The following is a 15,914-nucleotide window of genomic DNA, read 5'->3' as shown; positions in this document are numbered from 1 at the left end:
CTGAAACAAATAATGCAATATATGTTAAGGGAAAAAAAAAAAGAAGAAGATAGCAGGAGGGGAAGAATGAGGGGAGTAAGTCGGAGGGGGAGACGAACCATGAGAGACGATAGACTCTGAAAAACAAACTGAGGGTTCTAGAGGGAAGGGGGGTGGGGGGATGGGTTAGCCTGGTGATGGGTATTAAGGAGGGCACATTCTGCGTGGAGCACTGGGTGTTATGCACAAACAATGAATCATGGAACACTACATCAAAAGGTAATGATGTAATGTATGGTGATTAACATAACAATAAAAAATTATTAAAAAAAAAAAGAAAATTAGTGAAAACGTAACTTCCTCCATGACGTCTCCCCAAAGCACTTTGACCAGAATTTATCATTCCTCATTCTCCACTCCAAGGTACCATGGACCAGAGGGGAGGTGGGGAGGTTGTTAAATAGGTGATGGGGATTAAGGGGTGTACTTGTGATGAGCACCAGGTGTTGTATGTAAGCATTGAATCACTATGTTATACACCTGAAACTAATATTACACTGTACTGGAATTTACACTGGACTGGAATAAACTAATTGGAATTTTAAATAAAAAAACTTGAAAAGAAAAAGTATCATGGAAAACACTAATATCACGTTACACTGTTTTCCCTACAGTTAGGTTAAGTGTATGCCTACCTTCCAACTAACTGCATCGTGAGTTCTCTAAGGACAAGGCTTGTACATTGTTTTTATTCCCACACTACCTAATAAATGTCTAACAGCAAAGAGCTAGATAAACACCTACTGAACTAATAGAGAAAGAGTGGAGTTCTAATTATGATTACCTGTTTGGATACACTTTAGGAGAAAGCAATTTCTCAAGTTCTATGGTCACAAGGTACACACCTTCAGACTAATAATGAGCAAAGAGAAGCACCCAAAAATGATTACCTATAATGGATATAACGTTTTCATAAGGGAAAACAAGTTTAGAAGAAAGCCTTTCAGTCAGCCAAATCTATTTTCTTCTCCACTATTTCAAAGAAAGCTAAATTCCCACCGTTGTACCACAAAGCATGTCTTTCCCCCAATAGCTAAGCTCTCCTCAGCAGTTTATAAAATTGCTATCATCGACTATTTTTCCAGTTACATTTTTTTCTCCCTATTACGGTGAATTAAAGTTCAAAGTACCAAAGTTTAAATGATGTCAGTTCAAGTAGTAAAACTTTTATTTTCCCCCATTAGTATTAATTTCTTATTTACAATCATTGTACACAGGAGTAAAATTAAAACCCATTTCATAAAAATACACTAGATAGCACATAGATATTTGGCTTAGAAAACAAGGAAGAGAAAAAAGGGAAAAAAGAGAAAGGAAAGAAACATTAAATCAGAAGTGATAACAAACCACTCAAATTTCAAACCTTCATGTGGCTAATATGAGAGCAAGCCAGGAACTGAGGAGCTGCTTCTGGGAGGTGGAATATTCCAGGATGGCTTACAGCTTCTAAATTGAATCACTTTCATTACTGCTTTAAGTAAGTTTATTATTATTGTAAGTTCAACCAGTAATTTAAGCACTGTTTTAAGAAAAAACATTTTTCAAGTAACGAGACTGTTAGTATTAATGGAAAGACAATATAAGACAGAAACTATGAGCTAGAAATCTACCAACTAATTACCTAATAGAGTCTTGAGATCTAGTCAAGAAAGTGAGTAAGGAATATGTTATAAAAAATTAAGTTTCGGGCGCCTGGGTGGCTCAGTCGGTTGAGCACCTGCCTTCAGCTCAGCAGGGAGCGTGTTCCCTCTCCTTCTCCCTCTGCCACTCTCCCTGCTTGTGCTCTGTCAAATAAATAAATAAAATCTTAAAAAAAAAAAAAGGTCACAGGTGAGGCTTCCACTTCTGGCCATCATGAAAAAAACAGTACCAGACTTGTCTTTCTATGGTAAACAAATATAAAACAAGAGATAAGAGGCAACTGTTTTCATGCATTAGCCAACAGGCAGCAAATAACTAGTTTTTTCTTAAGTTCTGCCAATAATATGAGTGCCTGCCAGAACAAAATTCAATACCCTTCAAAGGAAAAAACATAATCCAGACACCCTATAATGTAGAGCATATAATAGAAATTACTGGACATGTGAAGAAACAGAAAAAATGTGACCCACAATTAAGAAAATTAAAAAGCAGCCGATTCTAGAAACTGATGTTCCAGATGTAAGAATCAGCTGACAAAAACTATAAAGTAGTATATCAATTATCTATTTCTGAATAAAAAATTATACTAAAATTTATTGGCTTAAAAAAACAATTTATTATCTTCACAGTTACTGTGCATCAGGAATTTGGGAGAAACTTAGCTAAAAAGCTCTCACTTTTGTTTTTAGTCTTTTTTTTTTTGGTCTATGATGGCTAATTTTGTGAACTTGGCCAGATATTTGGTCAAACATTATTCTAGATGTTTCTATGAGGATGTTTTTGTATGTAATATTTAAATCGGTGGACTCAGTAAAGCAGACAGCTCTCCATAATGTGGAAGGTTTCATCCAATCAGCTGAAGGCCAAAGCAGAACGAAAGCCAAACGTGCCCAGAGCAAGAGGGAATTCTGCCCAAAGAGGGCCCTCAGACTTGCATTGTGACATCAACTCCTCCCTGAGTCTCCAGACTGCCAGCCTACCCTGCACATTTTAGACTTCCCAGTCTCTGTAATTCCACGAGTTAATTCATTAAAATAAATTTATCCCTATATACATGTTCTATTGGTTCTGTTTCTCTGGAGAACCCTGACTAATGCAGGGTCTGTCATGAAATTTTAGTCAATGTACAGGCCAGGCCTATAGTCATCCAAAGACCAACTCACATAACAGGTAAGCTGGTTCTGGCTGTTGGTGGGAGACTTTAGTTTCTTCCCATGCGGGCTTCTCCATAGGCTATTTGTCCTCGTGGTATGGCAGCTGGCTTCCCCAAAAGCATATAATCTGACAGAGGAAGAGCTAGGCAGAAACTATCCTTTTTATCATTTAGCCTCAGAAGTCACTTATAGCATCATTCTCCCATATTCTATTCTTTAGAAACAAATGACTAAGTCTAGTACATTGTCAGGGGGAGGGGAACTAAGCTCCACCTTCTGAAGGGAAAAATCTCAAAGAATTACAGGAATAGACTAAATGGATTAAGACCTGGGGAATCCCAGCAAAGCAATGGAAACTATAATAAATAACCAAATGGAAATGCTAGATTTGAAAAATACATTTGAAATGAAAAATTCACTGGATGAGATTAAAAGATTAGCAATGGCAGAAGAAAGTGTCAATGAACATGAAGATAAATGAACAGAAATTATCCAACCTGAAGAATTAGAAAAAAAGACTGAAAAAAAATGTAATGGAGTCCCAGTGACCTGTGCAACAATATCAAAGTCCAACATACATGCAGGTTAAATAAAAGGAAAACTCCACATAGTACATCATGGTAAAATTGCTGAAAACAAAAAGATAAACAAAATATCTTAACAACCATTAAGAGGGGTGCCTGGGTGGCTCAGTCAGTTAAGCATCCAACTCTTGATTTCAGTTTAGGTCATGATCTCAGGGTCGTGAGATTCGAGTTCCGCAATAATAATAAATGTCTAACAGCAAAGAGCTAGATAAACACCTACTGAACTAATAGAGAAAGAGTGGAGTTCTAATTATGATTACCTGTTTGGATACACTTTAGGAGAAAGCAATTTCTCAAGTTCTATGGTCACAAGGTACACACCTTCAGACTAATAATGAGCAAAGAGAAGCACCCAAAAATGATTACCTATAATGGACATAACGTTTTCATAAGGGAAAACAAGTTTAGAAGAAAGCCTTTCAGTCAGCCAAATCTATTTTCTTCTCCACTATTTCAAAGAAAGCTAAATTCCTACTTTTGTACCACAAAGCATGTCTTCTCCCCAATAGCTGTTTAAGATTCTCGCTCTCCTTCTCCCTCTGCCCCTCCCTGCCTAAAAAAAAAAAAAAAAAAAAAAATAGAAGACAACCACTCAAGAAAATTCCAACCTGCTTTCTATAAACACATACTATCACATGACCCAGTTATTTCACTCCTAGGTATTTATCCAAGAGAATTGAAAACATATGTTCACACAAAGAATTGAACATGAATGTTGACAGCAGCTTTATTTACAACAGTTCCAAAACAGAAACCACCTAAATATCCATCAATAAGAGAATGGATAAATCATCTGTAATATGGCCATATAATGAAATCCTACCCACCAGTAAAAAAAATAATAACATTAATAAATCTCAAAATAATTATGCTGAATGAAAGAAGACAGTCCCAAAACAACTCATACTGTATGATCCTACTTGAGAAATTCAAAATAATCTATGGCGGCAAAGATCAGATCAATGGTTGCCTGAGGTAGAAAGGTGTTGGTGAGAGAGAATAGGCTGCAAAGGGACACAAGAAATCATCTCAGAATGAAAGATATGTTCTGCATCCTGACTGTGGTATGGTTTCATGGCTGTATACAATTGTCAAAATCATCAAATTTTAAGTGGATAAAATTTATTATAGATAAATCATTATTCAATAAAGTTGATTTAAAAAAACAATAGCCAGAAGGGAAAATATACATTACATACAATGGTGTGAATGACAGTGGACCTCACATCAGAAACCAGTGGAAGCCAGAAGATGACAAAATGACATCTTTATAAGTAATGAAAAAACAAAACAAAAAACTTTTTCCAACCCAGAATTATTTATCAATTAAAAATATCCTTCAGAAATAAGGGTGAAAGAAAGACATTTCAGATAACAAAAACTGAACTTGATGCTGGCAGACCTTAACTAGAAGAAATATTAAAGGAAGTTTTCTAGACAAATGGGAGATGAACCCAGATGGAAATCTGGACCTTAAAATAGAAAAGCAGAGCAGTGGGGGTGTTAAATATGTAGGCAAATAGAAAACACTACTTTTTGTGCTCCTCTTAATTGAAGTTTAAACTAACAATTTAAATCTCATTATATTGTGGGATCTATAATGAATGTAGTTATAAAATACATGACAAAATAGCACAAAGGCTGGGGGGGGAGGCAAACAGCTCTTATATTTTCCATGAAATGGTACAATATTAGCTCAAAGTCAACTGTGAAACATTACAGGTGCATATTGTAATCCCCAGATAAACTGCTAAAAAAAAAAAACGGGTATAGGTAAAAATCCAATAAAGGAATTAAAGTGGATACTAAAAAATAGTCAATTATCAAAAGAAATTAGGAAAAGAGGTACAGAGAAACAAACAAAAGGGAAAATAGCAAGATGGCATACTTAAACACAGCCATATCAATCATTACATTATATTGAAATGGACTAAATACTCCAATTAAAAACCAGAAATAAACTGGCTAAATAGCCAGACCCAACTATTTGTTGTCTACAAGAACTGCATTGCAAGTATAAGGACAGGGTGAAAACTAAAGGAAGAAAGCAGATATGTCATGCAAACAATAAGCAAAAGATAGTGAGGCTGTATTATTATCAAAGTACACATCAAGTCAAAGGGTCTAAGTAGAGACATTTCATAATGGTAGAAGAACAAAGAAGATATACCAATTATAACTGTTTATGTACCTAATGATAGAACTTCAAAATGCATAAAGCAAAGATTGACAGAACTAAAGCAAACAATAAACAAATTCACAATAATATCTGAAGAGTTTAACAACCCACTCTAAGTAACTGGTAGAAAAACCAGAGTAAAAAAATCATTAAGAATCTAAAAGACTTGAACAATATTATCACACTAACTTGATCTGACCAACAATTATAGAATATTATCAACAAGTACAGAATAAACATTCACCAAGAAAGAATATGCTGAATCATAAATTCAATAAAATTTAAAAATTGACATTCTACAGAGTCGTCCCTGACTATAATGGAATTAAGTTAGAAATAAAAAAAGGAAAATTAGAAATGAATAGCAAAGAAAATATGCTATAGCAAAATTGGTGGGATAAAGCCAAAGCAGTGCATAAAGAGAAATTTACAGCTTTAAATATTTATATTAAAAAAAAGGTTTAAAACCAATAGTATAAGTTTCAAACTTCAGAAAAAGAAGATTAAACTCAAAGTATAATGGAGAAATAATAAAAATAAGAGGAAAAAAGTCACTGAAATAGGCAACAGAAAAATTACAAAGCAAAAAATTAGGTTTTTGAAAAGATTAATAATATTGATAAATCTCTAGCAAGATGATCAAGAATAATGGAGATAAAACACAAATGACCAATTTTAGGAATGAAAACTGAGCCATTACTGTAGATTCTCCAGACAAGAAGAAGAAAATAAGGTGTGTAGATTTGTATTATGTCAACTTAAGCAAAGCTGTAATTTCATTTCCCAGCATTCACATTGCATAGCTCTGGTTCAGTGTGGACCACATGAGTCATTATGGGTGAAATCTGAAAGAAAGTTGGTTCAGGGCGTGAAGTGCATTTGCAGTTCAAGCTTACTGTCACTTATCTTCTGACTCACCCTGCTAGTATGGAGCAGCTCCTGTCAGATTTTCTCCTTCAGCTTTTTTGACTCCTTAGCCAGGTATATATTTAATACTGTTACAACAGGACACCCCAATCATCAAAGTTGGAAGTCTCAGAAGCAATGAGAGCCCAATATGGGTTCCAGTCTATCCTCATGAGGTTCCAGGTCATCCACACAGGTTATAATTTGTCCTTGTTTCCACCACTTCATCTTCTCTTCCCGATTGCCCTCACTATTGACTTCAGGCTCCAGAAGCAGACATGCAATCAACAGCCTCACATAAACCCTTTAGTCAGCTTGTATGTTTGTATTAGGTCAAATCCCAATTTGACAATTTAGAAGAAATGGACAAATTCTTTGAAAGACAAGCTACCAAAGCTTACTCAAGAAAAAATAGAGGGGCACCTGGATGGTGCAGTTGGTTAAGTATCCGACTCTTGGTTTTGGCTCAGGTCCTGATCTCAGGGTTGTGAAATTGAGCCGCACATCAGGCTCTGCACTCAGCAGGGAGTCTGCTTGGAATTTCTCTCTCCCTCTGCCCTTCCCACCCCCTGCTCTCTCTCTTTCTCTAAAATAAATAAATCTTTAAAAAAAAAATAGATAACCTGACTAGATAGCCCTATACTTATTTTTAAATCAATGGAACAGAACAGAGAACTGAGAACTAGAACCCACACATACATAGCAAAATAATTTTCAACAAAGGTGCCAAAATAACTCAATGGAAAAAGAAAACTCCTTTTAACAAACAGTGCTAAAACAACTCGATATATATATGTATGTATATATATATATATATATATATATATATATAAAAGTGAAACTCAATCTCTGACACTATATACACAAAATTACCTCAAGATGGATCACAGATTTAACTAAAGTTTCTAAAAGAAAAATAGGAGAAAACCTTTGCCCTTTGGGGTAAGCAAAGATCTCCTATGACACAAAAAGTGCTATCCATAAGAGAAAAACTTGACAAGAGAACATCATCAAAATTAAAACTTCTTATCAAAAGCACCATAAAGAAAACTGAAAGGCAAACCAAACTGGAGGAAAATATTCACGATGCATTTCTGATGAAGAACTACATAGCATTAATAAAACAACAATAAACTAATTAAAAACTGAGCAAAGGACTTGAAAAGACATTGCACAAAGATATACCAATGACCAAGAGGTACACAAAAAAGGCACTCCACATAATTAGTCATTAGAGAGATATAATTTAGTAGGATGACTAAGATTAAAATACTGACCATACCAAATGTTGGCAAGGATATGAAAATACTGGACTTTTCATTTCGTTGATGGTGTAAGTGTAAAATGGTAGAACCACTTAGGAAAACAGTTTGAGTATTCTAAAGTTAAATATTTTTGGGGTTTTTTTTGTTTGTTTTTTAAAGATTTTATTTATTTATTCATGAGAGACAGAGAGAGAGGCAGAGGGAGAAGCAGGCTCCCAAGCAGCAGGGAGCCCGATGCGGGACTCGATCCCAGGACCCTGGGATCACGACCTGAGCCAAAGGCAGATGCTTAACCATCTGAGCCACCCAGGCGCCCTATAAAGCTAAATAAATACATATCTACCCTAGGACCCACCTATTCTATTCTTAGCTATATCACTCAAAAGAATCAAAAACATTCATCCATAAGATTTGTACCATATTTATAGCCTCATTCGTAAGAGCCCCAAACTAGAAATAACTCCAATGTCCACCAAAAAAGGAATAAATTGTGGTATAATCATATCAAGAATAAAATACCAATACATGTAACCACATGGATGAATCTCAAAACATTACATTGAGTGACAGTAACAGACACACAAGAGTACACATGTTATGATTCCATTTATATGAAGTTTAATAATAGGTAAAATTAATCTATGGTGATAAAAATCAGGAAAGGTAATACCTATTGAGGGTTTGAATTAATTGATAGAGGGCACACAGAAACTTCATGGGGTGACAGAAATACCCTACATCTTGAGTAGGGTATTGATTAAACAGGAATATTCATTTGACAAAACTCACCAATTACACACTTAAGATTTATACATTTCATTCCATGTAAATTTTATCTCAGTATAAAAAGAAAAAAATTCACTTATGAAAATTTCACGTCATCAATAGGATGAAGTTATATTTTTCAAAGCAGCATATTTTTAAGAAAATCCCAAGAGAACTTTATTTTTAATCACTTAAGATTTAAGGACTTTAAATTTAAAAGTAAAACTTTAGATATCCTATCTAATTTATTAACATGAATACTGCTCTCAGGGTGCCTGGGTGGCTCAGTCATTAAGCATCTGCCTTCAGCTGAGGTCATGATCCCAGGGTCATGGGATCGAGCCCCACACTGGGCTCCCTGCTCATCAGGAAGCCTGCTTCTCTCTCCCCTACTTGTGTTCCCTCTCTTGCTGTGTCTCTCTCTGTCAAATAAATAAATAAAATCTTAAAAAAAAAAAATACTGCTCTGAATATAAGAACTGCTCTGAAATGTAAGGGACTTCAACGGAGTACTACTGTGGCCTTTCTTCTCATCTATTACAAATTGATTTTGTGATGTTATAAACTTTAAGCGGAATGCCAAAGGACTAAAGACTTAAAGAAATAGAAAAACGTAACAGGAAAAAATATATATATATCGTAAAAGGAAGGCATCATACCTGTTGGGAGAGGTATATATATCCTTTTTTCTAATCTCCTTCTCAAAGCTTCATCAATGTCCCATGGGAAATTAGTAGCAGCCAACACCATAACCATCTTGGAAGGATCATCATTCTCTAAAGCTCCTCCAACTCCTATACACAATTAGGGGAAAAGAAGGCATTTTCCTTAAAGTCCTTTATTCTCTCATTCAACTAACATTTCTAAGCATCAGCCAGAGGCTTTGTCATAAGCTCAATGACAAAAATAACGCAGTCCTTCTGACATCTGTATGGTGGCAGAACCAGACACACCAACAGATAACTATAAAACAAGGAGGCAATAGAATTCATATAATCTATTACAGGATTCTAATCCTGTAAGAAAAACCATTTTTTTTCCTGTAAGAAAGTGAGTGTATAGTTGCTCTGAAAAGAAAAGGCATGGGAGATTATGCTGTTTTATTCCTTTTTTAAATCATGAAGTCCCTCAAAAAAATTTTATTTTAGTTGTCAGTCTAATTTATTTTCTCAAGAAGGAAGAACAGAAGAAGGTTCACATTTGCTAATGTACTAGCAAGCAATCATAATATGGCAGGATATACTGCAATAATTTTATCCTTCAAACTTCTAAGTGACTTGGAAAAAATAAAAAATCTGAGAATGAACCTAATAATCATCACTACTGAAAATATCATTTCTTTTTAAACCAAACCAAACATATATACCTTGAGCCTACTTTTTCAGAATTAAAGTTTTAGAATAAAAAGTTACAGGTTACACAATGGAAACTTTGGAAAATGTGCAGTAAAAAACAAACAAACAAACAAACAAAACAAAACACACAAGCTTTATTACTAAGAGTTTCTAGTTGTGGCCTGGCATAACAAAGTAGTGAATTTAAAGCAACCCAGTTCAATATGGTATTTTCTTAATAAATTATTACCAAACTCCTGTTTCAATCATTATCACAAAGAATCAAGTTATCCAACTAATAATCAACATTAGTCACAAACACCCCTTGATGAAATTCAGCTGACTAAATTTATATTCAGTGATATTTTTAAAACATCTAATGTATTTCTCCTCTAGATCCCTCCCCCAAAATATACTTTAGCAGAAATTCAAATGATAAACTCAGGGAGGGCAGGGACTCATATACTACACTGTGTTATGCATCCTTACAGTGCCTGGCACTATATATAACACACGCTGTAATATTCACTAAGTATCCACCGTTGCTGTAGAACCATAGCTGTTTTGAAACAACACATTCTGGATATTTTTTTTAAACACATTTTACATTTGCCACACAACTACCAGAATAATAAACCTCTGAAGGCAGCTCTGGCCCAACACTCTCTTCCTTCACTGCCATTTCTTTGAATAACTTCTACCAAAGCTTCAAAGCCCACCTTGGCCGTTCCGTTCCATGACTCCCTCAGTCTGGGTGGTACCGCTCCTGCTGTCTTCCCCACCCCCAGAGTTTAGTTCTACCACACAATTTAAAGTGTATTGTTAAGCTGCCCACTTCCCAACTACAGCAGTGGTTCTACTTCTTGGTTTCACGATATGTTGTCTATACTCTTAAAAATTACCGAGCTCCAAAGAGCTTCTGTGTGTGTGGAATACATCTATCAATATTTACCATTAGAAATTAAAACTGAGAATTTTAAAAAATATTAATTCATTTTAAAGGAACAATAAATCTAGTATTTTGTTAATATAAATAACATTTTATGAAAAATAACTGTGATTTTCAAAACCAAAAAAAATTTAGTAAGAGTGGCATGTTCCTACATTTTTGTAAATCTCTTTAATGTGTGACTCAACAGAGAACAGCTGGGTTCTCTTATCGGCTGCTGCTTTCCATCTATGATGACATCCCAAATGTCTTGCAGCCTCTGAAACCCTCCACTGTATTCTCGTGAGAGAATGAGAGCGAAAAAGGGCAAATAATGTCTTGATATTATCATGAAAATGGTTTAGCCTTTGCAGACCTTTTAAGAGGGCCTTAAAGATCCCTGGGGCCCTGGACCACATCTCTGGAAGCTCTGCAGTCCAGGTAAAGTCCTTACCGGCCATGACATTCCTTTTCTTTGTAACCTCAGAACTTGAATGGCATGTGATTCATAACACGTATGCGGTAAATGCTGAGTGCATGAACAAACTGAACAAGTGGGTGGATGAACAAATGATTACAAATAAATTCAGGCTGCCTTCCAGTCTATTCACTGAGAATTTCCACAATATGAATCTACCCAAAATTCAAAAAGGAAATATAACAGTTTGGGGACAGTAATTAAATATCAATTACCATCCATCTGAATGAGTAGTTCAGACTTGACTCTGCGACTTGCCTCATGTTCATCAGAGGTTCCTCTTCGACTACAGATAGAATCTATCTCATCGATGAAGATCGTGGTGGGCGCATAAAATCTAGCCTTTGTAAAAAACATTTTAAAGAAACCATTCAATGAGCTCATAAAACAATCTGAATTTTTTAATGCCATTTCCTCCTCCTAGAACAATGGTTAAAAAAAGAGCAGAAATTTCTCACTGCTTTATTGCCACCATCTGGCTATTGACAGAGATTAAATCATTTACATCAGAAAATGGAAATTTCTAAAAATAAAAGTTAGATGGTTGGTGAAGGTGGGTGACAGATACATGGGGATTCATAGTACTATTATTTCTACTTTTGTGTTTGAAAATTTCCATAATATAAATCTTTTTAAAGATAAATCATCCAAGACGAACCATGAGAGACAATGGACTCTGAAAAACAAACTGAGGGTTCTAGAGGGGAGGAGGGTGGGGGGGATGGGTTAGCCTGGTGATGGGTATTAAAGAGGGCACGTTCTGCGTGGAGCACTGGGCGTTATGCACAAACAATGAATCATGGAACACTACATCAAAAACTAATGATGTAATGTATGGTGATTAACATAACAATTAAAAAATTTTTAAAAAGATAAATCGTCCATCTCCATCTTCCAATATATATTCTTAAATAGCTACTGCAAGTCCCTTATGAAAAAAGAACAAACTTTAATGACAGATTGATGTCTGATTTTTAAAACATATACTAAAATATACTCTGCTCAACCAGCTCATTAGAAATCCAGAAATATCACACCACACACATTTCTAAAGTGTCTTCCACCCTCACTGGATAGGATGCCAAAGGGCCTTCCCTTACCTCAGAGAGGAAAGGAAACACTGAGGACACATCAACTACTCCACAAAACCCACCACCCCATACCTTACTTATGTGTCAGGATGAACTGTTCAACTACAACTCCATTTGCCCTTTTAAAAACAGATCCCTAGGTAAATGGATGTAAAAGGGGTATCATCTGCCTACACAAAGAGTACTTTGAAATCTGAATATATCATCACTCACCATTTCAAACAACAGACGGACTAACTTCTCAGATTCACCTCTATATTTAGATGTCAGTGTAGAAGAGGAAACGTTGAAGAATGTTGTGCCACATTCAGTGGCAACAGCTTTAGCTAGCATAGTCTTACCAGTGCCTGGGGGTCCAACCATCAGTACACCCTGAAATTTCAAAAGCTGTATTAAATGTTTTATCAGATTAAAATGCATTCCTATAAAATATCATCAGCTATTGATGTACATAAAAATTTTCCCATCAAAAGATAAACTCAACTGTCACAGTAAAATCACAGTGTATTTGACATAAGTATCATTTCATAGATTTAAAAAAAAATGACTGATTTCACAAAATGTCTCAAATCAGAGGTACTTAGAGATGGGCTAACAAAAGAGATGGCCAGACAATAAGAAATCTTCTAATACGTTGAGAAAGAACCTACCCAATTTTCTTAAACCTGGAAGAAGATAAATATGTATAGTTTTGAGCATGGCTTAAGAGTGACTGCTCTGCTTAAACATAATGAAAGTAAGCCATTTTCTACCACATCTAGTAGAACTATCTATCCCTTACCCTCCTAAGGGACAAAACCTGTCTTCCACAACACATAATACACAGTTTTTAATCAAAAGTAGAAATCCACTTATTAGTTAATAAGGTAACTAAAAATCCAGTGGCAATTCAAGCATAATCAATTTAGCTAGCATTTTATCAGCTTAATGTGCTACACAATTAATAGTTTATATAAAAGTGTTACTGATGAAAGAGCCACTAAACATAGACTAAAAACTAAATTTTAGTTACTTCTCACCTTTGAAAACAAATAAAAAACTCTTCTGTAAAAATAAGTCAATAAGGAGTAAAAGTTATTCAAGAACACCAATCCTCTAGTGTTGAAGACTACTGGATATTCAAATACTCAGTATTTTCTTCTTCCAGTGGGAGTTCAAATACAAAGTTAATACATTTTTTTTGGTATATTAGTTGGTGATCTTTAAAAGAATTCTGTCCCATTTATTAATTTAGTTTAATAAGCTTCTGGGGATTTAAACTTTGAAAACTATACACATGTAAAGTTTCACAAATTCAGGAACTGTCTAAACCCTTTTCTAGTGTGAAAATTAATGAAAGGAAAACTCCTTTAAAATAGAGCTGCGAGGCCAGAAGGGGGAGTTCTCATGCCCTACAACTCTTAGTCAATTGCAGACCCAATTGGAAGAGACCAGCCTTGAGAGTCTATTCTACATTAGCTGCTTCACCACTCCAGCAGGAGGAAGAAAGGTTTTTCTCCTCCCCTGGCAACAATGAGACAGTGTCAAAACCAATGAGACAGTGTCAAAACCCAGCCAATGAAAAACCACTATACTTTCACCTCACACTTGACTCCAATAGACTTTTTCTTTATTACAGCCCTCCCAATTTCCCCTTTTCTCTATTAAGAAGTGTTCTCCTTTGTTCTTGAGACTTGCCTGTGGTTCTGCCATAGCTTGCGTGTCCCAAATTGCAATTCTCTGCTATTCACAAATAAACCCATTTTTTGCCGATAAAATAACTGACAGTTTTATTTTTAAGGTTAACACTGGCTATAGAATTCTGACACCCAGAAAGAGGACTGGAAACACTACTTTTATAAAAAATCTTTTTGCTTTCCAAGGAGCTTATAACTGAATGAGATGGATATTTTGAAAACTGTAAAAACAACTAATGGTATAAGCCCAGCTATAGCAAAATTCATTCTTTCTCTAACGTCCCCTTTGAACGTCCGCTCAGTTCCTGCAATGTCTTCCATGTGGCCACCTCTAATATGAGTCAATCTCCAACATCAGCATCTGTACATAAATAAAATCACACAGTATTTATAAATTTCAGCTCCTCGTAACATTACTCTTTCAGTTATCTCCTTTATTTCTCCTTCTGTATTGGCTCCTTCCCTCAGCATATAAACATACTTAAATCTGTCCTGTTTAAAAAAAAAATCCTTCACTTGACCCTACAAATCCACTTTCTCCCTTCTCAGCCAACCTTCTTAAAGAAAGGGTTCGGGGCGCCTGGGTGGCTCAGTCGTTGAGCGTCTGCCTTCGGCTCAGGTCATGATCCCAGGGTCCTGGGATCGAGCCCCGCATCGGGCTCCCTGCTCAGTGGGGAGCCTGCTTCTCCCTCTCCCACTCCCCTGCTTGTGTTCCCTCTTCCGCTGTGTCTCTGCTTGTAAAATAAATAAATACAATCTTTAAAAAAAAAAAAAAAAAAAAAAAAAAAAAAAAAGAAAGGGTTCATTCTTACTATTTTTTCTTTATGAGCTACAATCTCACTTCTGCCTCCACTAATTCACTAAAATGACCTAATTTACTAATCCAATGGTCACTTTTCAACTTATATCTTCTTTCCTTCTCCCTGACCTCTGATGGCACTGATACCTGATGTTCATTCCCTTCTTCCTGAAATGCTTTTGCCTAGGTTCTGGGACACTGTTCTCCCCTGACACTCCTCCTACTCATGACTCTCTTCAGTGCGTTCCAGGTTTCCTCCTCCCCTGCCCTCTACATTCTCAAAGCAATTCCAAGCTTCTTGCTCTTTTTCCTTTATAAACCTCCTTGAACAATCTCATCCACACCCATATTATTACAATTTTCTCATCTTCTCAATTTCCAGTATCAGTTTACAGTGTGCACCCTGTATAATAAAGAATCTGGCTGGTCTTTTTCCCCAGTTCCTGGGAAGCAGACGATAAATCCTTGGAATTTCCAAAGTGACAGGAGTGTTTTTGTTGTTCATTTGAACCATGAAATTTTATGCTGAGGTGACTCATGGTGGGCCCCTATATAGTTTATGCTAATGAGATGATTTAAGATGGTGGCTGGACTTGCCAGAAAAACCCACCATGGGATTAGAGGGCTGGACCTTGAGTCATATGATATCAACTAGACCTAGAGAAAGAAAGGAGACTGGAGACTGAGACACATGGGCAGTGATTCAATCAATCATGACTATGTAATGAAACCCCAATAAAAACCCTGGACACTGAAGCTTGAGTGAGCTTCCCTGTTGGCAATACTCTATATATTGCCATACATCCATGCTCTAGGAGGGCAAAGCATCCTGATTCTATGGGCAGAACACAAGAGAAGCTTCACTTTCAGTATCCTCACAGATCTTGCCCTGTGCATTTCTTCCTTTGGCTAGCTCTGATTTGCCTCCTTTTGCTATGACAAAACTGTAATTTTAAGTACAATGCTTTCTTACGTTCTGTGAGTCATTCTAGAAAATTGCCAAACCTAAGGGGGTAGTAAGAACCCCCAAATTTATAACCAGCTGACCAGAAGTGAGGGTGACCTGGGGATG

General features: G+C 35.9%; 1 protein-coding gene across 5 annotated transcripts in view; it reads right to left on the bottom strand.

Annotated features, from left to right (window-relative positions):
• Nucleotides 1-15,914, bottom strand: part of KATNAL1 (katanin catalytic subunit A1 like 1) — an 88,915-nt gene that overhangs the window by 18,586 nt on the left and 54,415 nt on the right. For all 5 annotated transcript variants that reach the window (XM_025875110.2, XM_025875107.2, XM_025875108.2 and 2 more), the window contains 3 exons: nucleotides 12,581-12,739; nucleotides 11,492-11,618; nucleotides 9,196-9,330 (listed from right to left, as the gene is read on the bottom strand). In XM_025875110.2, the coding sequence (XP_025730895.1) occupies nucleotides 9,196-9,330; nucleotides 11,492-11,618; nucleotides 12,581-12,739 (421 nt within the window). The remainder of the gene's footprint in view (nucleotides 1-9,195; nucleotides 9,331-11,491; nucleotides 11,619-12,580; nucleotides 12,740-15,914) is intronic.

Source organism: Callorhinus ursinus, unplaced genomic scaffold (assembly GCF_003265705.2).
Source record: "Callorhinus ursinus isolate GAN/ISIS: 27379988/994484 unplaced genomic scaffold, GSC_fseal_2.0 scaffold7, whole genome shotgun sequence".
Lineage (NCBI taxonomy): Eukaryota > Metazoa > Chordata > Mammalia > Carnivora > Otariidae > Callorhinus > Callorhinus ursinus.
This window is presented reverse-complemented; position numbering and strand designations above follow the sequence as displayed.